This window comes from Peromyscus californicus, unplaced genomic scaffold, assembly GCF_007827085.1.
Source record: "Peromyscus californicus insignis strain IS unplaced genomic scaffold, ASM782708v3 Scaffold_11__1_contigs__length_118956290, whole genome shotgun sequence".
In the NCBI taxonomy this organism is placed as follows: domain Eukaryota; kingdom Metazoa; phylum Chordata; class Mammalia; order Rodentia; family Cricetidae; genus Peromyscus; species Peromyscus californicus.
This window is the reverse complement of record NW_026294402.1, coordinates 113452434-113478454: the sequence shown is the minus strand read 5'-3', so window position 1 is coordinate 113478454 and position 26021 is coordinate 113452434. Positions and strand designations below refer to the sequence as shown.

Genomic DNA, 26021 nt, shown 5'->3' with positions numbered 1-26021 from the left:
CATCCGGAAACTCTGGCAAAGAGAAGGCTCCTTTTAGCTTTTGGTAGAGGAGAAGGGAGTGAGCGGCAGTAGTGGAGAGCAGTTAGGAGTTCACAGAAGAGAGTCAAAAAGAAATCTGGGGAAACCAAAAGGTATTTATTAATTTACGTACTTACTTGCAGTCCTGGGATTGAGCCCAGGGCCTCACTCATGCTAGTTAAGCGTTCCATCAACCGAACCATGTCAACAGCCCCACCTATGACATATTCTTGTTAGACAAGAAAAAAGAAGGGGCTGGAGAGATGGCTCCGCTATTAAGACAACTTGCTGCTCTTCCAAAGGACCCGAGTTTGGCTCCCAGCACCCACATGAGGTGACTCATGATCACCTCTACCTCCAGCTCCAGGAGATCCATTGTGCTCTTCTGGCTTCTGTGGGTACTGCAAGCGTGTAGCACACACACGTATAGATGTAAATAAAAATAAATTCTTTAAAAAATTAACATGAGGGGTTAGAGAGATGGTTTGGTGGCTAAGAGCACTGTGTACTGCTCTTGCTGAGGACCTGAGTTCAGTTCCCAGCACAGCACCCACATCAGGCAGCTCCAGGGGATCTGATGTCCTCTTCTGGCTTCCACAGGTACTATACTCAGGTGCATATTCTCACTCACACACAGTTAATTAAAATTAAAACTATTGAAAAAGAAAATTTTAAAGAAAGCCTGGATCCAATCAAATAGCAGACAGAAAGTCTACTTGCTCGCCTGAAGGAGGAAGGGGTGGCTAGAGGACATTAATCACTAATGACTAGACAAATCCAGGGTACAGAAAATTCCCATAAGACACATTAGTAAATTTTCCACGGATAAATGATAGAGAAGAAACAATGGGGAGGGAAGAAATGTTTAGAATGGAGACACATTAAATGAAGCAATGCATGGTCCATCCTTAGATCCTGACCTAAACAATTCAAATCCAAGACAACCCATCAAGATGACAAGGTGAACAGCGTGTACAGTACTAACACAGGAAATGGCTGTGCTGTGTGTGGAAGGCAGCTATGGCAGCAGGAGACACACTGTATCTTCGTGTGTACAGTACTAACACAGGAAATGGCAGTGCGGTGTGTGGAAGGCAGCTATGGCAGCAGGAGACACACTGTATCTTCGTGTGTACAGTACTAACACAGGAAATGGCGGTGCGGTGTGTGGAAGGCAGCTATGGCAGCAGGAGACACATGGCATCTGCTGGAGACAACTGCCAGGTGCATCACGTGGAATTTGATTGACTTATCAACAAGAACTTATTTACTTATTTAAAGGGTCTCATTATGTAGCCATGGCTAGCCTGAAGCTCTTTACGTGGGCTAGGCTGGCCTCGAACTCTCGGAGATCTTCTGCCTTCCGAGTGCTGGGATCAAAGGTGTGCACCACCACACCTGGCAACATGAACATATTTAACTGTAAGGCAGTTTGACTGTTTATTTTTACCTTTTAACTGAATGTAGTTTCCCCCTTATAATAAGTAGAGCTATAGAATTCTAGACTTAAAAAAGGGATGTATGGCCAAGTGGTGGTGGCACATGCCTTTAATCCCAGTACTGGGAGGCAGTGGCAGGAGGATCTCTGAGTTCAAGGCCAGCCTGGTCTACAGAGCAAGTTTCTGGACAGCCAGAGCTACACAGAGAAACCCTGTCTCGGGGAGGAGGCGGGCGGTAAAGGTTTATTCATGGGAAATCTGCATTGAAGGCTTGGGATGAGCCTTGGAAGCATGTGTCTTTCCCAGAGAATGATGCGGACGGGGCCTGGTGTGCTGACCCTGCAGCAGTCCCCAGTGGGCCTGGCTTTTCTTCCTGGAAGTGCCCAGCAAGTGGTGGAGGGCACCACTTTCCTGCTCTGTGAGCTGTGCTGCCCTGGTGGGCAGGTGCCAGAGCGGCTACACTCCAGGGGGCTGTACACAGGGAACCTATCTACATGGGCTTCTCAGACATCCCTCTGAGGTGGCAGGGCTGACAGTCTGATGGTAAGCCATTTCTAAAGAGCTTTATTCATTTTTATTGAAGATACACTTCTGTTGAGGGTCACCTCCTGAGTCTGAGAGGTCAGAAAGCTTAGGGCAGCACCAGTTCCATGAAGCTAGTGGCAGAGAGAAAGAGCCCTCTCCATTACAATACTCAGTGCTAAGGAGGCAGCATGCCGAGCACTCGCCAGGTCTAAGCACTGTTCTGAGCACTTTTGACCTATCACCACACTGAGTCCTCAACCATCCCAGGAGGCAGTGTCCGCCAGTCTCACTTGCAGATGAGAAAGGAGGCTAAAGATGAAGCCAATGTCATGCCATTATTAAGTGGCTGAGTCAAGATCTGGGGAAAAAAAAAAGTGCCAGGTGGTGGTGCACGCCTTTAATCCCAGCACTCGGGAGACAGAGGCAGGCAGATCTCTGTGAGTTCAAGGCTAGCCTGGTCTACAGAGTGAGTTCCAGGACAGCCAGGGCTATACGGAGAAACCTTGTCTCAAAACACAAAAAACCAAAAAAATCCCAGAGCTCCCCTTGTGCAGGTGTTCAGAAGTGGAGCCCGTGTGGCAGGATCTAGAGTAAGACAGCGCCTCAAGCCCCTCTGGGACTACTTACTGCATTCTCTGGATGGAAGATGTAGGAGGCAGGAGAATTGTCCACGATGATCACTTTGCTCAGCTCCCGTCCCAGGCGACTCAGGTCCTTCACGTAGTTCCCACGATGGAAAACACAGGATTCTCTGAAGAGTCGGGCCCGGAACACGCCCCAGCGGTCCAGGAGGTCAGCCACAGGGTCTGCGTACTGGAAAGAAGAGTCTCAATAAGGCCAAACAATGGGAAGAGCCAGAAATTCACCCAGGACACCAAGACACACTGTCCCTTTTTGGGGGGTGGGGTGGGCAGGAGGGTGAGATATGTTCTCACTTAGCAGCCCAGGATGGGGTTCTCCTGTGCCACAGTTTCCTGTGTGCTGAGATCACAGGCATGAGTCATGACATCAGGCTCTGACTTTTTGTTTTGGTGTATTTTATTAGATTTGGAAAGAAAAACCCCAGGTCTGGCAAGCTGTAACTTTTGGCAGTTGTCCAGAGGAGACTGGAGAAAATAAGGTTTTTTTTTAAAAAAAAAAGCTACATGAAGGCAGGCAAGGGTGGGTGGGAGGAGCTTTAGAGAGAAGAAAGGCAGCCAGAAGTGTTAGGGAAGGAGGAAGCAGGAAGGAAAGGCCTGCTCTTCTAAGGAATTCAGGAAAGTGAACAGAGTTATGAAGATGCAGATCTGTGGCCCTGTAAGAAACTGCCTAGCATTACTCCTTGTTTTGGTGTGTGTGCGTGTACACGTGTGCATGGACACACTGACCCCTTGTTTTGGTGTGGGTGGGTGTACATGTGTGCACGGACACACTGAAGTCACTGTAGGGTGTCTTTCTCTATTGTTCTCCACCTTATTTTTGAGTCAGGGTCTCTCCCTGGACCCTGCAGCTCTCATTTCAGCCAGACCAGCTGCCAGGCTGCAGTGAGCCCCGGGACCTGTCTCTGCCCCTCCAGTGCTGGACCCGCAGGGGCACACTGGCTGCCACACTGGGTTCTACGCGAGTTCCAGCGATGTCACCTTCCCAGTTTCTCAGACTTACTTTGTATTTGTTTACTTAAAATTTTTTATTGTTGTTGTGTATGTGCACAAGGGCACCATGACGTGCACGTGGGGTCAGAGGCCAACTTTATGGAACTGTTTTTCCCTTCTACTGAACTCAGATCGCCTGACTTGCATGGCAGGTCCCCTGACCCCCTGAGCCATCTCATCTGCCGCTTACACCACTTGTAGGACTGAATAGTTGAAGTACTTTAGACTGTGGTATTTTCCTCTCCACGTATAACAGAAAACACCACATTCTTACAGTTCTCGCCCATCGAATCCATCAGCAGTTCCTGTCAGTTTCGACTCCAAAAATATCTTGACTCCCTCCCACCTTCATTTCTTTAGTTCTAATCATCTTTCTGGACCAGGTCTCCCGGCCGGGGAGGTTCCTAGTCCTGCAGGCCCTCCCCTCCCAGCCTTCACCTCACTGTTGTCAGAGTGGCCACTGGAGGGCATCCAGTCCATCCTGTCCCTGCCCTGCTTAAAACTCCCACTGTTTCCCCACTGTCTCTGGAGCAAGCACATGGCATACAGCACATCTTATCATCCCTGCCTTGTCCTGCAAGCCTGAGGCCTGGACTCAGCAGCGAGGCCAAAGTGAGGCCCACAGCTGGGAATCCCACAGCCGGGAATCCCCAGGGAACAAACACCTGAGACTGAGTCATAAAGGCCACGGTAGATGCACGGCAGCTGGGCCCGTGGGAAAGTCCATTTCACTCCAAGGACACCCTGCGGGAGGCGGGGCCCAGGGCAGCTGCATCTCCTACTGACCACGCAGCTCAGAGCACTATTTGGGTGAAGCTGGCTAAGGGGAATGTGAGCAGTCTATAAAGGGTTGACCTGGATGGAAAACGATGGTTCGTGTTCTCTTCATTGCTACCACCATCCTTTCCATTTTTTTTTTTAAAGATTGATTTGTTTTTATTTTATGTGTATGAGTGTTTTGCTTGCATAGATGTAGGGCACCATGTGTGTGAGTGTCTACAGAGGTCAGGAGAGGGCATTGGATCCCCTGGAACTGCTGTTAGGGACAGTTGAGAGCTTTCATGTAGGTGCTGGGAACTGAACCTGGGTCCTTTGCAAGAGCAGCCAGTACTCAGCCGTCTCTCCAGTCCTGTTAATCATCTTTTAGGGAAGTGTCTGGGGGCTCCAGGCTTGCAAGATCAGGATGAAGCCTACAGGCAGCCCACACGCATGGGCTCATCTCTTCTCTTCTGTATCCTTGGTGCCCTACCACGCACGCACGCACAAAGGGAGACTGAACGAAAGGGTATGTGACAGAACAGCAGACACCACGGAGTCTGGGAGTCAGCGGGTGGTACCTGCAGGCCCTGGCAGGAGGCAGGGAGACCCACTATATAAATGCTGCAGGCTGAGTGCTGAGCTAAACTCATCACCGAGAGCTAGAACGCTGACCACCCACCAGTTCAACTCGGCCATTGGGGTTGAAAGGCTACAAGGCTGTCCTGGGAGCTGGGTTTGGCTCTGCAGGGCACGAATAACACTGAAGCAGGGCTAGAGAAACAGATGGTAGGGCAGGAGGGAGCAGCCCAGGAAGAGCAGCCCAAACACGGATGTTTAGGCGAACACTGGGGACAATGCCAAGGAAGAGTGTTTTTCAGTCTCGCCAAGGAAAAACAAGCCTCAGTCCAGCGCGCTGGTGCAATCCTCGAGCTTGCTATTTGGCTGGTTATTACTTCAGGTTCTTTAGCATCCCGGAGCAGCATCAGAAGCACCACTGAAGCTGCTCACACAATTAGTCCTGGTGCCACTGGGGAAGACTATTTCCTCGAGGCTGTGCTCCGTCTTGTACAAGAGAACAAAGCCCAGGTGCAGGCTCTCTCCTTAGCAGCTCACGTTGGGGCCAGCCGATGAGGCTGGCGGAGCGCTATATAGGCGGCCCTTGCCTTGGTCAGCACAGCCAGTGGAGCAGTGTGGAGAACCTGGAGTCCAAGGTTCAATACGTAGAGGGAGGAGGGTGCTGCTTGAGGCAGGCCACGAAGGAGGAAGCTGCTGGTGGCCCCCGGAGGAGTTCTGCACACAAAGGGTTAACCTGCACACCACAGAACTCATCTTTGGGGCTACTCAGAGTTTCCGAGGTGCTCACGGAGACATTGGTGGTGCTACCAAGTGGACTGCATGACTCTGTGAGAACCGTGGTGGGCAGACCTGGGCGGGGGAGCTAGGGCCTGTTCTGCCTGCCCTCAGTACAGCATGGTACCTATGAGCCCGTTTGGATGCTATTACCACCACCAATACTTACGGTACTTATACTGAACACCAGGAATGCTCACCCTGTGACGGTGCCCGGAGCGGGGGCCCAGAAGGTGGTGAGGGCTCAGCGAATGTCTGCCTAATAGGATGCGGGAGCTGTGCTGAGCCATTCACAGGGGCCATTTCATTTAATCCTCTCCATCAAGCAGACGGAATTAGCTCCAATTAGACCGGAGGAAACCGAGGTGCCAGAAGTAAAGGGACTCACCAGAAACCACACAGCTCCCCAAGCCAGCCAGAACTTCATCAGCCTGTGCCTCTAAGTGACACTTCATACCTGTCTCTATTCGTTCCTCCCCAAAACCTGTGGCCACTAAACCCAAGGACACAGAGACCTCTAACATCTGGCTGCCAGTCAACAGAAGAGGGACGCCCCACCACGCCCGTGTTGTGCAGCCATCCTTCCGCAGTCACAGTGGACAGGTCTCGTGATCTCATCTGTGGATAACTGGTTTCAGGTGGCTGCATACAGCAACTGCATGGAGCATTTGTTCTAAATGCTCCCCGTCACCATGGTAACCAGAAGCCTTTCAGCCTGGCAGTGTGCACATGGCCTGCATCCATCCCATCTGGGGTGGGAACCTGTCACCGTAAAAATAGCTTCCTCCACCTTAACAAAAGGCTCTTGGCAGCTTGGGGGGTGGTGGAGGGTGGAGGGGTTGGGACGTCGGCTGGGAGTCTGCAGCAGGGAGCAGGACGCACCTTAGCCAAACTGGCAGTAAAAAGTACACACTCAAAGAGCTGCCCCATCCTCTGGAGGAACTCGTCCACATGTGGGCGCTTCAGCACATACACCTGCAAGGGGAGGAGACAACAGGCCATCAGTCACGCAGCAGCCAGAGCCGGCCCGGGCCTCGGAAGAGCTGCCTGCCGCAAGAGGCCCTCCTCCTGGGGCCAGGCCTATGCACGGTGTGCTGAGGTTCGGACTGGAGAGCCGGATGCAGGTTCCAGGTGTAGACAACCCTCACAGAGAGAAAGGGAAGCTGACCATGGTGTCAAGGGTCTTAGGGATCCTCAGAGCTAGCAAGTGGAGCACAGCTGTGCCATGTTCGGGGGAAGCCACTCATTCACCCCATGTGGCTTTTGGGACCCACTGTGAGTCAGTCCCTGTGTGGACACAGACCACAGCCTAGGTGCTGTCCTTCTGGAAGCCTAGAACTGGCTGCTGCCTTCTACTCTGAACGTCCCCATCTCCCACCGCATGGGAAGGCCTGGGTTAGCACGCTTGAAAACCTTCCACTCAACATCGTGGAGGTTACTCTGCTGATGTGGGAACACAGAAAGTCATTTAGAGTGTCAAGGGGTGTCTCTCTGATACAGTTGGGCCCTGTGCACCCTTTCGGTCAGCGCAGAAAGGACTACAAAGCCGCGTGGCTTCAGCTACCACACAGGCTCCTGTTTCTGGAGGTTAAATGAATCTGAGGGAACTGGGAGATGAGAGAAAAGGCAAAGCCAGGGAGAAGAAGTGGGAAGGGAGAGGAACCAATTAAAACTTGAGAAAATTCCTCGGCAGTTAGCTACCTCTTTAAGATGCAACATATTTACCAGGCCACAGCACTGTGCTGAGTACAGCTTCAAGGCTGAATGGGATGCAGGCCTGCCCCTGCCAGGCTCACAGCCTTGAGCAGACACTTACAGAAATTAGTGAATACAACAAAACTCACCCCAGGGGGCGGGGTACATTAAAGACAATTCATTCTCCTTTCCAGAGAAGGGAGTCACAGAAAGTAACAGCTGGCCTTGACCTTGAAGGATGAATAGGAGCTCACATGCTAAGGAACAGAATCAAGCTTCCTGGGCTGAGCAAAGCGTGAACATGAGATCTGGACGCTTGGTCACACGTGTGGTGTTGGGCTAAAGCCTGCGTGTGCCCAGTCAATCAGAGGCAGTGAGAGAAGACTGGGAGGCCGTTCAGGGGAAGCAGCTGCAGGTGGAGAGTTGAGTGTCAGTGGGAACACAGGGCCTCTCACAGCAGACAGAGGAGAGAGAGGCTGCAGGGGGTCGGGCACAAGGCTCTGCACCACACGGAAGAGCACACTGCAGGTGACGAAAGTCCCGTGTGGAAACAACTGCTTTGCAGTGTGCCAGAAAAAGGTGCTTTGCAGGTCAACGACTTGGTAGGAAACCGCCTGGCTAACTGAAAGAGTGGGTCTGTGACCTGGAGGAAGGGGCCAGAGGATGGGTACTAGACTGGGTACCAATAGGACCCTGCTGAGCTGGGGTGATGGGCTAGGGCCGAGGATAGAGCTGTGGCGGCAGTAGCCGAAGGATCCCCATTGCTCACAATACTCCTTGGTGACGGTGCCAGTGACTGGGTGTGGCCTCCGGTCCCGTGTCCCTGGGAGGACTGCTCGGACAGCAAGCTTGGCTACATGCAAAGGGCTGGAGACTGACAGGGAACTCTGACGTTGGCGCCTTTGGCAGAAAGGAGGGTCCTGGGCCCGGATGCCGGCGTCCAGGCCCGCGTCCCCGTGCAAGTAACCAAGAATAGGCCCCTTGGGACCTGCACAGCCTATCCTGGATTACTTGAACGAGGCCACGGCCTTCGCCAGGGCCTTGGTCCTCTTGCTTTGCACCTGTGGTTTCCTCCCCTTAGGAGTTTCTGATTCCAGCCCTGGGGCCCCGGGGTGTCTACTGCCAAAGAGAAGGGGCTGGGGGAGCCGCGCCTGCTCGCGGTCACCACAGGATTATTATTTTTTCCTCTCCATGCCACTGGACAGCCCTCCTGTGCCTCATCTCAAGATCTCTGAAACTCCAGCTACAGTACTCAGCGTAGAAGTCCGAGCTGCTTGTCGGGTGCCAAGTTAATCAGCGGATATTTTGTGAATGTTAAATGCCCAGGTCCCTACAGTTTTCGCTTTACAAAGGCTTTTAAAAACCATGAGATGAGGAAACACCACACTTCCCAGGTCCTGCTTCCTGCAAAGCTAGGTGGGGTCGCAGGGAGCTGTGTCTAGGGAAAAGAGCCCTGGCTTGGGAGTCAGGATTCTCATTTTGATACTTTTCATATACATTCTTGAGCCAACCCTTTTCCTAAGTAAGTCTCAGTTCCCCTATCTGGGCAATGAGCTGACGTCACAGGCCTGGGCACTCTTCATTCAAGAGTCAGGGAGCAGGGATGGAGGGGTGGTTCAGTGTTTAAGAGCACTGGCTGCTCTTCCAGAGGTCCTGAGTTCAATTCTCAGCAACCACAGGATTCACAACCATCTGTAAAGAGATCTCGTGCCCTCCCTCTTCGGGTGTGCAGGCAGACATAATAAAACAAAGAAAAAACAAACAACAAAAGCAAAACCACGGAAGAAGATTCATGCCAGCTGACTGCTGATCGTAACACACCCTTCCTCCTTTGCTTTGGGGTGTCAGTGGAGAAAACCACATGGGACAAGATCAGTCTGGGGCCACTGTCATCAAAGTGGACACCTCTCCCCAAGAGTGCCCCATCCTATTGCATGGGAGAGTAGCCCAGAGCAATCATACGAGGACATTAACCAGAGGGCGAGCGAGCGAGCCTGTGGTGGTGGTCGGGGAAGGACAGTATAGAAACTCCCAAAAGTCTAAATCAGATCAAAGAACAATCACAGCTAACATTTATGAACAGAAAAGTTCCCTCACAAACCTGGAGTAGAACAAATGAGTGTGAGGTAGAAATTCATTCACTGTACGCATTTAATTACTTTTGTTTTTTTTGAGATAAGGTTTCTCTGTGTAGTTCTGGCTATCCTGGAACTCGCTCTGTAGACCAGGCTGGCCTCGAATTCAAGAGATCCGTCTGCCTCTGTCCCCACTCTCAGCTCACTGTATTTATTATACAAAGTTTGTTTCCTGTGGCTGGAATAAAATTACCACTGAGATGAGAATTTAGAAATGACATTGGCAGGGAATGTGGTTACGAGAAGAAAATGCTTGCTAAAACTCCAGGTTAGCTTCAGTTTCTTACCTGGTGTATAGTTCCATCGATTTCAACCGGAACAATGAAATCAGCATTACTAATGGGCTAGAGAGAAAAGAAACTGTGATTAATACCCCTGAAAGGGAAAAGAAAATTGGAACTTTTAGCAAGAAAAAAGCTTGCCTGGACCAATATTTTGATAACTGGGGTGTAAACAGTTCAGGAGGGTGTTGGCACATGCCTTGGGTCCTTGAAATAACACAAGCAGGAAGGCACATTTCTTTCTGAGTGTTGTGGCATTTCAGCATCCTGGTCCAACTTCTTGGTTACTTGCCTGCCTCAACTACAAAGGGTAGTACCCCCTGGCAAGAGAATGAGGCTCCTCAGAGACTCTAGCCCTTGCCCCGGCGCCCAGACAGGATGAGGGGAACCCTAATGGCCACCAGGGGGCAGAGATGAAAGCCCGCTAGCCAGTGTCATTACCACTGGAAAAGCAATTTGTCCTTGGACTCACAGTGTGGGCAGCTTGGCAGGGAACGCTCAGAGCACTCACCCACAGCAGGCGGAAAGTCAGACACCACAGGCCAGGACCCTAGGCGGACTTTCCCTCTGGACTCAGTGTCTGCTTTCTTCAAACTGCTATGGTGGTAGGTCTGATGGGTCCCCATGGCTCCATCAGCAGCCTCAGGCCCTGCCTGGTGGCTCCATCAGCAGCCTCAGGCCCTGCCTGGTGGCTCCATCAGCAGCCTCAGGCCCTGCCTGGTGGCTCCATCAGCAGCCTCAGGCCCTGCCTGGTGGCTCCATCAGCAGCCTCAGGCCCTGCCTGGTGACCTGGCCTGGCTTCTTGCTCTGGGATTGGAAGGCAGCCAGTCTCTCAACTGTTCTGTTCTAAGAAACACAAAACCCAGCTAACCCACAACTTCACAGGCATTTAACGTAACTCTTGGATAGTATTAGACACATTTGAAAAATGAAATGTGACTTTCGCAGTTATCATATCTCAATGACAGACTCATATGCAGTTCTAAACAGAATCCCACAAATTAGAAAAATTAAGGAACAGGTCCAAAAATTAAGGAACAGGCAGTCTGAAGATCCTAGGGGCGAGAGACTCAGAGGAAGACAGAGGTGCATGGTGGCCACTGGGTAGAGAGAGAGTGTGGAACCTGTGCTGAGACTGTAAAATGGGTCTGCTTTTAAGTTTATCGGTACACCAAACTTGACATAAACTGAAGAATGTGGAGTGTGCTAGACCATCACCCCATTACTAGGTGGAGCATGCTAGACCATCACCCCACCACTTTGTGGAGTGTGCTAGACCATCACTATGTGGAGTGTGCTAGACCTTCGCCCCACTACTAAGCGCTTGCTCAGATGTGGGGGTGCTGCTGAGGTTTAAGACCATAGTTTATCTGTTTCCAGGGTAGAAAAGCAAGGGATGAACTCAAAATTTCATAATTTTACCACTGAAATATCAAGTTATGAAAAACAGAAAAACGACTGAAGAAGAAACTGTCACAGGCTTTGGATTATGAAATCACACTCCACACGGTGAAGTAAGAGGAGAATCAGCTCCAGCTGTCAAGCGTGGTCCCTGAGCTCTCATGTGCTGGGGCGATGCAGGTCATGCTGAAGCTAGCTAGTGCTTTCCATATGGAGTTCGGGAGCTCGTGTGAACACAGCACTCACTTTCCCAAGACTCTGGAATGCCCAGAACACTAGAGACCATAATCCAAATTGGAAAAGCAGCCCAGTCTGAGCCTGTGAGATGGTGTGGCTCCGAGACACGGTTGGTGCTGCCGAGGCCTGATGATAGGAGTTTGATCCCACAAACCCAGTGTAAGGACCTGACCCCTCAAAGCTGTACTCTGACCTACATACACACACACACTCGACACAAACATAGGTAAGAAATGAGGAAATTTTACAGCTTGTGGCAGCTGTGCCCTCTGAGCAGGGTCCAGAGACACCGGGGTTCCAAGGCCCTGCCTCGGAGCCAGGAACCCTTGGTAATCTTGGGCAATTTTTCCAGAGCTCCTTGGGAGGAAGCTCTCTATGCTATGACAGCGGCTGACCCCCGCTCTGAAGGGGTTGAAGTCCTGAGCCGCTTGCTTCACAGAAAGGGAAATGTTGCAATGCCATTTAGAGCCGAGCTTGGATACACAAGGCCAATGTGGCCCCGGGACTAATCCTGGAAGAGCCCCCAGCCCTTGGAAGTCTGGGTAATGAGGTGTTCCTACAAGCCTCAGCAGCTAGAATGAGGCCTCTTTTCACTAGGTCATCCACCTCCCAAAGCCTTTAGAGACAGCCTCCTGGCCTTGTCCTCCTTGCTCAGTGAGAAGGCACGGTGTACAACGTTGTTTCCAGCAGAAGGTGTGAGGTAAAGCTGATGGTTCTTCCTGCCCGATGGCCTGCCGGGAATGACAGGGGTTCAGGTGAGACACCCAGTCCACCACGGGGTGAAGCAAGAGGCGTCCCAGGGCAGGGGGGAAATGAGGGATGTGGCGACACTGGGCAGGGTAGAGCCGTTTCACCGACAGGAATGGTCCATGGAGACGAGCATCAGGCTCTTAGAAACACCCACTGATCTCCCCAGCACACCAATCACATGTTCCAAATGTCAGCATTTGCCTCTTTTGCACGATTTCTTCTCCTTCGAGGAGGGCTGAATTAACTCACTGTCTTAATAATGTAGCCACTGCTGCTCCAGTGTAGGGGTCCTCTGTTCTTTGAACTATTTGTGGTGGTGAGATGGAGTGGGGAAAGTGGTCAGGAAGCCTCTGACATTCACTTAGACGTAGCCTAGCTGCAGCTCACCACCCTGAGAGGGCTGTGAAGGTGGTACTCAGCTATGATGGGCACAAGAAACCTCAGCATCAAAATGATCAGAATGAATGGCCCGGCCCATTGGGATAAGGCTTCCTGAGAGTTCATTCAAACATTAATCTGGGAACATCACCAGGACAGCAGGCCACCCGACAGCTTTCAGCAACATCCCACCCCATGTCCCACCCAACAAAAGGCACAGCACTCGTTACCTCAAAAACATCCCATCCTTGGGCACTGACTGCCCGTACCACCTGAACCTAAAAGCATTTCTACAGGGCTTAGAGCAGGGAAGCCCAGATCTCAAGGAAGTACTCAGTGATGCTGGCAGCCCAGCAATTTCTTCCCCAAACCAATGTGCTAATATTCACCTCTCATAGCTCCTGCTCACTGGGGCTAAAGGATAGGTTCAACCCAAACCCTGAGTTCTTGGGATTTCTTCATGAGAAGTGAAGTCACACACACACACACAACCACACTCTCACCTTTTCTCACGGTGGTCACGAAGTCACAAAGACCCCCCATGAGATCCTGAATGTGGCATTTACCTTGAATGAGCTGTGCACCAGGGTTTCATCCAGGTCGATGACCACACACTTCTTCCCGTGGTCGAGCACAGTCACCTCCGGAAGGAGGTATTTAGCTGGCGGCTAAAGGAAGAAAAAAATCAGTGTTATAAACTCGGTGTAAGAGTCCAACTCCCCCTCCCCCTCTGCCACAGCAGAGACTACACTAATGAGGGTGTAAATGAAAGCAAACATTTAAAGGCCCGGTCAAGCCTATCATGTCACGTTACTAAAAGCAGTAACAACAAGGATTCTGCATTGGAGATTCTGCCCCACTGAAACTGTCTTTCTGTGACTGACTGAAGTGAGGGCCTGGGCTCTGCATCAAGCCTGGGTTTCAATATCACCTCAGACACTTTTTGTTAGTAGTTGAGGTGATTATACCTCCATGTAAAATAGATGTTTATCAGTTGTACCAACAGCAAACCACCCAACAGTCTTCCTGGCATGCACAGGGTGGCCATTATTATTATTAAAATGGATTATATAAGAATGAATGTTTACATGTAGTAACTATTCTGATTTCACAGGCCTATTTCCTGGCGTCTTTTTTTCCCTAAAATTCACTGTAACAAGTCAGGAAACTTTGGAGCTATGTTAGACCCATGAAATTTTTATTTATGTGTATGCATGTGCGCCTGCTTGTCTGTATGTGCACTTTGTGCATGCAGTGCCTGTAGAGGCCAGAAGAGGGCGTCAGATCCCTGGAACTGCAGTTACAGGTGGTGGTTGTGAACCACCATGTGGGTGCTGGAAGCAGAACCCAGGTCCTCTGCAAGGGCCACACAAAGTCTTAATTGCTGAGCAGTTTCTTCAGCCCCATGCCCGGCATTCTTAAACACTTGAAAAGAGATGTTGTAGACTGGCCAACAACTTGTCCTTCAAGTATTAAAACTGAAACTGGTGGGCACAGCTCCTGCACTGTTGTGGTGTGAAACTGATGGCTGAGGCATCTGTACCTCTTATCTCAAGTTAGACTTTAATCCATGTGCTGTGTTAACTAAAAAAATCTGTGCTCAAAGCAGCTGACTCCTCTCCTGTGATGGGGTCATAAGGAGCTAATAATACACGGCTTTATAATTTCAGCCAGCCTGCTCTGTTCCGAGTATTGACTTCTTTGGGCCTTGCCTCATTCCAGAGATAATGTGAAGTATTTTAATTGACTGTGGTATGTTCAGTAGCTAATGTTAACTAGTTAATTTTTCCCTGCAAACTGTTTAATATTTGATGCAAAACAAAACATAATTAAATATCTAGACTCAGCCATGGAAGAATGAGCAGTAGAGTTTTTCAAGCAAGACAAGCAGGCCTGAAATCAGAATTTCTTTAAAGTGGCTGGTTCCTTTCACTTTTGAACATTCGCTGATGGAAGAAAATAATATTCTTTAGCTGGGCTGGATGGTGCGTACCTGTGGTCCCAGGAGGACTACTCAGGAGGCCAAGGCAGGAGGATGAACGAGACTTATCTAGGCTACAGAGTGAGCTTAGGGGCTTGTATGGCCAACTTAGTGAGACCCTGGCTCAAAAAGTAGGGCTAGGATCCGGCTCAGTGGAAGAACACCGGCACGTGTGATCTGGCTCAGTGGAAGAACACTGGCGTGTGTGATCTGGCTCAGTGGTAGAACACTGGCATGTGTGATCTGGCTCAGTGGAAGAACGCCCGCATGTGTGATCTGGCTCAGTGGAAGAACGCTGGCGTGTGTGATCTGGCTCAGTGGAAGAACGCCCGCATGTGTGATCTGGCTCAGTGGAAGAACACTGGCATGTGTGATCCATCTCAGTGGAAGAACGCCCGCATGTGTGATCTGGCTCAGTGGTAGAATGCCGGCATGTGTGATCTGGCTCAGTGGAAGAACACTGGCGTGTGTGATCTGGCTCAGTTGTAGAACACTGGCTTGTGTGATCTGGCTCAGTGGAAGAACACTGGTATGTGTGATCTGGCTCAGTGGAAGAACACTGGCATGTGTGATCTGGCTCAGTGGTAGAACACTGGCATGTGTGATCCATCTCAGTGGTAGAACACTGGCATGTGTGATCTGGCTCAGTGGAAGAACACTGGTGTGTGTGATCTGGTTCAGTGGTAGAATGCTGGCATGTGTGAGGTATTGCAGTTAGTTCCAGGGCTGAAAATGAAATTAAAATGGAACTTTAGCTAGCCCAACGGTAAATGTAAACCACAGGGCAGGTTAGCTAAAGAGGCAGGTACCATGATACACGGCACAGGGGCTGAGCAAAGAGGTGACGTGGGGCCAGAAGCCGTCCTGACCCCAGGGTGCTCTCTGCACCGATGTCTTTTTCTAAACACAGAGAAGAAAAACCCTAGAGGTCTAACTTCCACCGCTCTAACTAAAGCTGACTTCCAGTCCTCCATGGCCTCCCGGCATCAGCAGGGGAGGTGGGACATGCCCTGGCCACTGACATGGAATTCAGGGACTGAGAGGGACTGTTTCCATCATTATAAACGACTGAGTCAGCAGGTTATTTAAAAAAAAAAAGATAACTAAACTCACAAGAAGTTTTGTACAAAAACATGTTTTTAAAAAGGCAGGGTTGATGCCGGGCGGTGGTGGCGCACGCCTTTAATCCCAGCACTCGGGAGGCAGAGCCAGGCGGATCTCTGTGAGTTCGAGGCCAGCCTGGACTACCAAGTGAGTTCCAGGAAAGGCGCAAAGCTACACAGAGAAACCCTGTCTCGAAAAACCAAAAAAAAAAAAAAAAAAAAAAAAAAAAAAAAAAAAAAAAAAAAAAAAAAAAAAAAAAATAAAAAGGCAGGGTTGAACATAACCAAGATAGGGAATTCTTTCTTTGGGCCACAGCAGAAGGTATGCACATGACCACGGTAAACTTTGTTTGGATTTTATCACACAGTTATATGAAAGTTACAGTCTCCCTGTGAAGAATGTGAACAGGTAAGAACTTTTCCTATCTCCCCTACCCCAGGGTTAGCCTGCTCCCCTCCATCCTTCCCTTTGTTTTATGCACTACTAAAGCAATGTTTATAACTTAAGTCATTGAAATTGCTGGCCTGGAAAACAAGGCTCTAGCAATTCTCACAGATCTGAGAACATCCAAGACTTGCCAAAAGCGGCTCCGTGACGTTCCAAGACTAAAGATTACCTTCTCAGCATATGTATCCACACTTTACCAGCATTCTCTGCGTTAACAGTAATTAAAAAACAGATATCCCTGACCAAATGATGCAGGTGAGATCAGGTGGGGTGAGACTCCCAAGCAAGTCATTGATTTGACAGACAGGAAGGCCAGGCTGCAGGAAGATGGAGGGAGGGAGGGCCCCATCAATCCCTAGCCCTTCACACAGCTTCCCTGGGAGCCTCCTTTGGAGGAATGCAAATTCCTCAGTCCACTGCTAAGACCTCTGGACAGCTGTGCTCTTGGCAATCCCAGGACACTGTAAAGCTGCCATAGTGCTTTGTGACTTAGCTTGACTCATTCACTCGAAGATTTAACCAAATCTTTGAGGTCATCATAAGGCTTAAGAACAGGAAAAACAGCCATTATATATTTACTGCAGAGCTGTAAGCTGACCTGGGCAGCATCCATGCTAGGTAAGCACTCTAGCCCTGAGCCACATACACGCTCTTTTTACTTTGAAAATGTGAGACAAGGTCTTACTAAGGTACCCAGGCTGGCCTTGAACTCACTCTACCTCAGCCTCCTGAATAGCAGGAATTAGAAGCCTGTACTATCAGGCTAGTCATTAAAAAACAACTTTTAATTATTATTATTGTGTGTGGGCACCTGGATGCCATGCATGTGTGTGAAAACCGGAGGGCAACTCTGGAATCTGTCATCTTCTTCCACCTGTATGTGGGTTCTAGGGGTGATCTCGGGTTGCCAGGCTCATTTGGCAAACACCTTTACCCACCAAGTCATCTTGCTGGCCATCTGGTCTGGAACTCTCAATCCTCCTGGGGGTGGGATTACAAGCATGGGCCACTGAGTATAATAAGAACGGCCTTTTCTATACAAAGTCACACAAATGCGCGCACGGGACTTGTGGGGTGGGGCAGAGACACGGAAGTGGGGGAGGAAGAAGGCATTGTGGTTTGCCATCTGAAGTCTGGGAATGAGATTCCCAGTTTTATCAAAAAGCTTCTGGCAGATTACACAGACTGACTGTTAAGTCTATTCCGACTCCCCTTTCATTTTCACGTTCAGCTATACCGCCAGGGCTCCGTGTGCACATCAGTGAGACGACACGTAACTTCAGCAAGGGTGTGGGACAACAGGATTTGAGTCATAGACCCTGTGGCATCTTTCGGTGAGGAAGGCATCTTCACAAGCTTGTCTCAAGCCATGACCACTCAGTGTATGTGAACTTCCCATCTCTACATGTCTTCCCTACCCTTCAACATCAGACGGTAACTAAAATGCCCACAAAACTTCCCAACGAGGAAGGCCCTGACTCCTAGCCCATGGGTGGTACACAAAAGCTACTAACTGAAACTTTCAACAGTCCATGTTAACATGTCATTCTAATGGTGTGTCAAAGATGATGACTCCATAAAGGTTTAGGGCAGTAGAGCGGCCAATGGAGCACCATGCCATGCTTTTTTTTTTTTTTTCTTTTTTCTTTTTGGTTTTTCAAGACAGGGTTTCTCTGTGCAGCTTTGGTGCTTGTCCTAGATCTCACTCTGTAGACCAGGCTGGCCTCCAACTCACAGATATCCACCTGGCTCTGTCTCCCGAGTGCTGGGATTAAAGGCGTGCGCCACTACACCCGGTGCCATGCTTTCTAAATGGATGAAGAACATCAAAACCTCAGAGAAGAACATGGGTCATGGGTCACAGTTACAGAGTGGATGGATGTCCCTAAGCACAGAATCAGGAGTCATAAAACATCAGATGAATAAATTTACCTATAGAAGAATAAAATTTGTGGCCAAAATGATTATAAACAAGGTCAAAAGATACATTATAGTCTTTTAACGTTAAAAACTTAGAAAAAAAAAACAATTTAGTGTGTGTGTGTGTGTGTGTGTGTGAACATATGGAGGTCACAGGACAACTGTGGGGAATGGTTATCTCTTTCTGCCACGTGGGCCCCAGGGAATCAGACTCAGATCATCAGCCTTGGCAACAAGCACCTTTACCCACTGAGCTCTCTTTCTTAGGCCCAAGCACCACTTCTCAAACATTTAAAAAAGATAATTCAAGATAAAACCCAGATGGGTAGGATGGAAGCAAGGTGTGTGGCCAATGAGAAACTGTTCATATTCACTGGTCAACAGATGCCAGCCAGCACAATCAATAACATTCTTGCTTTTGGATTAGCAAAGGTTAAAAGCCTTTGAGAAGCAATTTCAGAAAGGCAATAGGGTCATCTCACAGTCATCAGTTTTTGGAGGGCAATTTGGCTCCGATAAATAACAATGTAGAAGAGGCTGTTGGACCTAGTGTGTTCAGTTAGGACCCGACTGTAGAGGTCCACGTACGCACAGATACTCCTGTAACAAATGCTTGTTGACGTACACTAACGGCAGCCACGTGAATGCAGTCAGTGACAGGCAAAACAGTGAGGTAGGTGTATACATGCTGATATGCGGAAAGACGCTCAAGGCGCTGATGGCTAGCAACAGATCGCTTGCAGAACGGTAGGAGCAACACAGTCTCAGTGCACAAACATGTTGGTTTGGAAGCTTTCTGAGAGGGGCGGAACAAACACTAATGACAGTCATGGGTGATCGTGGGATCTGCTGGGAGGATTTTTTCTCTTATGCTAATTTTTCATCATTTAAAATTTAACCACTGGCTTGAATTATTGTTTAGTAAGAAGTTCAACGTCTAAAACTTTTGCACATGAGAAAAGAGCAGCATGTGAATGAGAGAAGCAGGTGAGGCCTGGAGCAGAGACGGGGACTCTGCACCAGCAGTTGCCCTGGGCACCCATGGCCTCAGATGGTCCTTCCTCTTTCCTGGAGAAAGCCATCAGGAGGCCAGGGGACCTGGTCTGGAGGCACAGCGCCTGCTGAGGTATGCAGTCCTTTGATGCAGCACCTAGTTTCAGTCACTCTCAGCACTACCCAGAACCCCCTCTGCTCCAGAAAGAACAGGGTCGGTCTACCTAAGTGACCAGGGGCCTTGGGGAATCAGTGCAGATTGTACCAGGGAGGCCAGGACTCAGAATTCAGGACTGAACTGAGCCCAGACGACCTCGCTCTCAGTCCTGCACGCTGAGCAGGCAGTGGAGGTGCCTGATGGTAGAACTGTTCTCCTTCATGTCATCATTTAAAGATGCAAATCGGGGCTGGGGGTGTAGCTCAGTGGTAGAGTGCTTGTTTGATAGGCACAAGGTAATCCCCAGTACTGGGAGGGGGGGAGGGGCGGGGAGGAGCACCAAACAGACACAAGTTACTTCAGCCAGGTGCTGCCTTTTTGGAAGCCAGTCTCAAGAGTCACATGGCCTGACCCACCATCTGTTGTAGATGCAGGGCAGAGGCTGTAGTTTATTGATCTCATGGTAAGATAAATTACACAAGGAACCTTCTTGTCCCTGTTTACTTTATGCTGGAATTGTGTACATGGTTGAGCCCAGTTTGTGGGAAAAGGGCCAGTGTCCTCAGCAGGGTTTGCATGGTCCACAGATGCTTTCATCTAGCTCCTAGTTTTACAGTTGGCCGTGAATTACCTTTCTGTATAGTGACACTGAATGGGAAGGGGCAATAGATGCTGCCACCCCTTTACTACAGACACTTGTGCAAGAAAAATGTATGAAAAGACCTCTGTAGAGGTTAAAGGAAGCCCTGTGATCGAGCCTGCTGGGTGCCCCTGGAAACACTGGCTCAGATGCTGCCCCATCAATCTTTCCCCCAGTGAAGCCCAACCCCTAGGCAGTCAATGGAGACTGAAAGTCTTGAGAAAAATAAAATGACTGACCTTTTTGGACCAGTTGCAAATGACACGTGGTACCAAAAAGCCTTCTTGGGCAATCCAAACTCATAAAACACACTCTATTCAGTGTAGGACAGCTGTACTTCTCGGAGGCTCCAGGAAATATGTCAAAGTGTACACACACAGATTGGAATCCCATAATTGGAATCAGATAATCCTTACAGACTAAAAGACCAATTCACAGACCGTTTAGAAACTGACTCCTTCCCTGAAGACATGGGGCTGTGCCTTGCTGTAAAGTTCCTTAGGGAAGTTGTTTGCTGCATGGTATGAGGATGGAGTGCTGCTGGCTGAGCAAGGGAGGCACGCAGAAGAGCAAATGGTAGGCCCAGTGGAGGCCTACGGACACAGGTACAACTCAGCTCTGGAATTCAGGTTCTAAAAGGGTAGTGAGGTGGCCTGGCAGAGGCAGAGTCGCAGAGCAGCTGGCCTGAGGGGACTGAGAGGTGGGCTGGCTCCTGTGAGTTTAAGGAGTCTAAGCCGAAGGTTCCTCTCAGCCCAGAGCTGCAGCCAAGTAGCCCCGGAACAGCAACATTGAGCAGGTTCAATGAGCCAGACTCTGCTGTGAAGGAGCAAGTCTGGGCAATGTGTGTTGCTCTCCAGATCAGAGGAGCTGGGCCAATGCAGTATGTTGGGGGTGGGGTGGGGCGGGGGGCTCAGGCCACCTCAGTTTACTGAGAGGTTCTTCTTGGGAGAAAGGAAATGGGGGTGGCAGGGAGAAAAGAGGTGAGCAGTGGGTGAACGATGCAGCTGTCTGCTTTCCCCCCTGTATGGCTGTCCCATTCACAGCTCAAACTAGCTTTGTTTCTTTCCTTTTTTTTTTTTTTTTTAAATAGATGTTTATACCACGTGATAAAACTCAACAGAAGCAAGAACCTTGAAAAACTTTTCCCCTGAGTAGGCCCGAAGGCCTGAAGGATGTTATGCATGTTTTAATAGAACTGGATGAAGATACATACGCTTGGTACGGGAATGACCTGCCTCTGGTCACCCTAAGGAAAAAGAAAAGAAAATCATCGTCAGGATGGAAGAGAAAGGGATCACATTCTCAGAAGAAACTTCTAAGCTCTCTTGAGCACAAACAGCAATGGCCTTCCCATCCCTCCACCCTGGCGGCAATCAGCAAGCCAAGGGACTTCCGGGAGGGAGCAGGCCCATGCTGTTTCCAGACTCCTCCCGGACTTGGAGGCAGGGCTTACAAGGCTCAGCCTCTCTATTTATTTAAACAGTGTGTGCCCTGCTCCCAGGAATCTGCCTCTAACTTAAAAAAAAACCCAAACACTCATATTTTGATCCCCACCCCTCTAATAACTGGCTTGTTTCTTGTTTTTAAGCAATTTCCCCCTAAAAGGACATCAGTCTAACACGCAGGGAAAGGGAGGCAGGTTTATCAGATTACAAGGAATGCCTGACCACTCCAGGGCCTCCGTAGGCTAGAGGAGAGAATGGGAAAGAGGACAGGGCAAGGTACAAGAAGTTCCCTCCCAGGCTACCCACGGAGCTATCCCCTTTAAGGGAAACAACATTGTGTTCACCGAGGGTGTTAAGAATATTCATGCCCCAAGGAAGGGCCCCAACTAGCCTCAGCCCAGAATACCAGCCATTGCAAACCCAAGAAAAAAAAGTTTTATTTATTTTTTGTGTTTTTTTCTTTTTCATATGCTGGGATAGGGAGATAAACTGCTTCATGTCTCCAATTAGAGGATTTGTGAAAAGATGTATCCATGGTTACCAAGGTGGTCATGGTCTCTGGTGAAGGCCAAACCTGATGGTAAAGGCAGGCGGCTGGCGCCTCCTGGTAGCTCTGCTGAGACCCGCACGGTGACTTCCTGATCCTCTTTGGCCCCTAGACATCACCTCTGTGGGGTAATGCAATTCCTCTTTTCTCTGAAATGACCCTGATGGCTCCTTCCTTTGCCAGGAGGTCTCCAAAAGGGACCCCTCTCTACCATTCTAAGCGGCCTCTATCACTGGGGAGTCGCGTGACTCTCTCTCACAACAGCACATGCTAATCAAATCCCGATGTCCATCAACTCCTGCAGGGAACTTCATTCCAGAAATGTCTAAACAATACCATTCCCAGTGTCTGGACTCAGGAGCAGACGGCTGCTATCAGGGGAGATTTTAACCGGAAGCTCGTAAGTGCTGGCCCCTTTAGAGACGTGATACTGAGTCAGATGACGGTGAGGATGCCCTCTAACTGCCCACACAACAGCATCTCTGGCCTGCCTCACCAGGGTGCCTCCCAGAGCAGGGACAAGTCTCTAAGTACTACAAGTGCTCCTGGAGGTAAAGCCATGTAGGAAGCCCTGCTCCAGCCAGAGACCACAGAGCCCTACTCAGTCAGCTTCAGAAACACCTGTCACGAGCTGAACATGCATGTGGAGAGGCCACGGGAGCACAGCCCAGGGCTGACAGAACAGGGACAATGGACACACAGAAGTGTTGAGCCACAGGTATGTGAGAATGAGGACTGCACGTGTGTGTACACGTGTGTGTGTGTGTGTGTGTGTGTGTGTGTGTGTGTGTGTGTGTGTGTGCATGAACATGTGTGTACTATGAGGGGTGTGTATGTGTGTGTGTAGGGACTGTAGGTGTATGTATAGGATATGTGAATTTGTGTGTATAGGGTGTGTGTATATAGGGAGTGTATGTATGGGGTATGTATGTATGTGTGCATTTGTGTTTCTGGCAATCCCTTTTAGGCTCTCCTTACTCCTCGGGTCCTCCAGGGTCAATGCTATTGGAGTCTTCTGGACACTGACTCCTCTCAGTCTCTAGATGCTGCTGGCCTTCAGGTCCAGGGTGTAGTGAGATGGCCCCAGTGACTGTCAGCTTAAAGCATTGCTGCAGAATGGTTGAAAAAGATTCCAAATCTTCCTCTTTCCAGGGCAGATGGTGTCTCAGCAGTTGCTTGTTCCATTCTGTCCATGGCTTTCTTTCCATCTTCTCCACCACGCTGAGCTGGGAGAGGCAGGGAGCCCTGCAGACTTCAGTGGAGTCAGGTCTGGGATCTACTTCCACATCTGGGCTTGGCCTGGGTTCTGTGGGTGCTGGTGGAATTCAGTGTAAGAGGCAGAGCGTCCCCTGGGAGTCAGCTTCCCCCATCCACAGGGTTCCACAGACCATGCAGTTGTTATACAGACAACACCCCACTTTAGACTGAACTAAGTTTAAAAGATTTATTTTTATGTTATGCGTATGAGTGTTTTGCTTGCACGTATGTCTATATACCATATGCATGCCTGGTGCCCATGGAGTCCAGAAAGGGGTGTCAGATCTCATGACTGGAGTTACAGAGGGTTGTGAACTGCCACATGGGTGCTGGGAACCCAACTCTAGCCCTTTGGAACAGCAGCCAAACCTGTGAGCTTTCTCTCCATCCCTCCATCCCCAAAATAAAAACCACCTGAATTATTTAAAAAGACATTTTGGCAAATGTGAATAGAGGCAGCCTATGAATGAAGAGGAATTCTAAGTGAGACTACCATTCCCAAAGGAGTGCCTTTAAAAGGTATTTATCTCAACGGACAACTGAGAACCCTGGTCCCTTTCCCTTAGGGAATTTCTTCACAGTGACAGTGTCTTAAATCTCTTATTTTAAAAATCTTCTTCTTCCACCGATTTATTATTTATTTTGTGTGTGCTTGTGGGTGAGGGCCAGCCCGCACATGTGGAGGGTGGAAGACAACAACTTGTGTGAGCTGGTTCTCTCCCCTCACCATGTGGGTCCCGGGGATGGAACTCAGGGTGTCAGGCTTGGTAGCAAAAGCCTTTTCCTGCTGAGCACCTCACGGCAATAGTTCCTCAGCAGGGAGGGAGAGGAGGGCATGGGGAGAGCTGCCAGGATACGAACCACAGTGGACTCTCACTGATCATGCTACTGAGAGTTATACACACACTATGGAGTAGCAGCTGCTAGGACAAGCTGTCTTTCAGTGTGTGCTTCCTTAAGCTTTCTTCAATATTCTCTGATGATTTTTCTTTCCACAATAATCTAAGCCCATCCAGAAGCACAGAAGAGCTAGCCTAGCTTTCAGCCATTCGAATCGGTTTTTATCTCTCTCGGGCATCTATATAAACAGTGACGTCATCTACAAGCAAGGCTAATTTTATAACTTTTCCATATTTATACCAACTGTTTCATTTTCCTGTTTTATCCCAGCAGCCAGAACCTACCAATGATTCGACTGTGTTGTTTGCTGCTCATTTTCAGAAGACAGAATAGCTTTTTATCATGATGTTATCATAGCTTTCTTCTTGTACTTGGCCATATTTTTGGTCATATGGAAGGATGGCTGGGCTATTAAATACCCCATTTATTAGATCTTTTATCACTGTAAATGTCTTTACTGTGTCTAATGCTTTTAAAATTTATTTTTTAATTTTTTTTATTTGTGTGCATGCATGTGATGTGTATGGGTGCCTGTGGAGGCCAAACAAGTGCATCAGATCCCCTAGAGGGGCACTGAATGATGGTTGTGAGCAGCCTCACAAGGATGCTAGGAACAGAACCCAGGTCCTCTGCAAGAGCAGCAAGTGCTCTTACCCACTGAGGCATCTCTGCAGCCCCTAACATATTTGACTCAATTCTGCTTGATTTGATACTAACATTGCCTTAACCGTAAGACTCCTTTCTTTGGGTTTGGTCTATCCTTCTACACTGCACCCATCTCTTTACTTCCTGCTTTCTTTTATCATGCTGTGTTTGAAGTTATTATGGAAACAATTCACTCCTCATTGTGACAGGCATTAGCCAGGCAACACCCAGTCATCCCAGCCTCTCTTCTGGGTACATGGGAAGGTGCTGTGGGAAGGTCTGTATGTCAAGTGTGTTACTGATTGGTCAATAAATAAATCACTGATTGGCCAGTGGCTAGGCAGGAAGTATAGGTGGGACAAGGAGGAGAATAAAGCTGGGAAGTGGAAGGCTGAGGGAGACACTGCCAGGCGCCATGATGACAAACAGCATGTGAAGATGCCAGTAAGCCACGAGCCACGTGGCAAGGTATAGATTAATGCAAATGGATTAATTTAAGCTGTAAGAACAGTTAGCAAGAAGCCTGCCATGGCCATACAGTTTGTAAGCAATATAAGTCTCTGTGTTTACTTGGTTGGGTCTGAGTGGCTGTGGGACTGGCAGGTGAGAGAGATTTGTCCTGACTGTGGGCCAGGCAGGAAAACTCTAGCTACAGGAAGGTACTTGCGCTTTAGTGCCTTTGAAGTGAGGTATAGCCATGCATCTTGCTGTGGCCACTAAAGTCAAAATGCATTTGCTCCTGGGTCAAAACCTGCAGCTACTGTGAGAGTCAAGGAAGCCAAAACCCTGGGCCATCATCACTGTACGTCCATGAATGAGATGAGTTGAGCTGCAACACACAGTAGCTCACAGGTGGCCACTGAGTCCGTGAGATGTGGCTAGCCCACACTAAAATGTGAGCTAATATAAAACATATGTATTAGCTCTTGAACTGGTAAGAAACTATCCAGCAATATTCTATTGGTCCTATGTTCGAACCTTGGGTATACTGGGTTAAGTAAAATATTATTAAAATTAATTTCATTTGTTTTAAATTATTTTTTGAAACGTGACTAGAATGATTTAAATTAGATTTGTGACTCAGTATATTTTCACAGAAGACTCAGCCAATCTATGACAAATAAAGGATGGAGGAAAAATAAAACTTTTAAATAACTCTCCAAACTAATTTTAAAATTAAGTTTAAAATTAAAAAAAGATTTATTTATTTTTTATGTGTGAGTTATTTTGTTTGCATGTATGTATGTGTGCCACATGTGTGCAGTGTCTGTAGAGGGCACTGGACTCCTTAAACTAGATGGAGTTACAGATGGTTGAGAGCCAACCCATGGGTGCTCGGAACTGAACCTGTAGCCCCCTTAAATTAACTCTTATTTATTGTGTGTG

General features: G+C 49.0%; 1 protein-coding gene across 3 annotated transcripts in view; it reads right to left on the bottom strand.

The window, feature by feature from the left end:
* The window catches only part of Ctdspl (CTD small phosphatase like), a 131786-nt gene that overhangs the window by 3913 nt on the left and 101852 nt on the right, over positions 1-26021 (bottom strand). The window contains exons 3-8 of one of the 3 annotated variants that reach the window (XM_052723861.1): positions 21055-21087; positions 13166-13267; positions 9840-9896; positions 6605-6697; positions 2610-2795; positions 2002-2340 (exon numbers count right to left, since the gene is read on the bottom strand). In XM_052723861.1, coding sequence (XP_052579821.1) covers positions 2269-2340; positions 2610-2795; positions 6605-6697; positions 9840-9896; positions 13166-13267; positions 21055-21087 — 543 coding nt within the window. In that variant the 3' untranslated portion in view covers positions 2002-2268. Of the gene's footprint in view, positions 1-2001; positions 2341-2609; positions 2796-6604; positions 6698-9839; positions 9897-13165; positions 13268-21054; positions 21088-26021 lie in introns of those variants that run through there. The other 2 variants (XM_052723844.1, XM_052723852.1) reach the window with 2 other exon arrangements.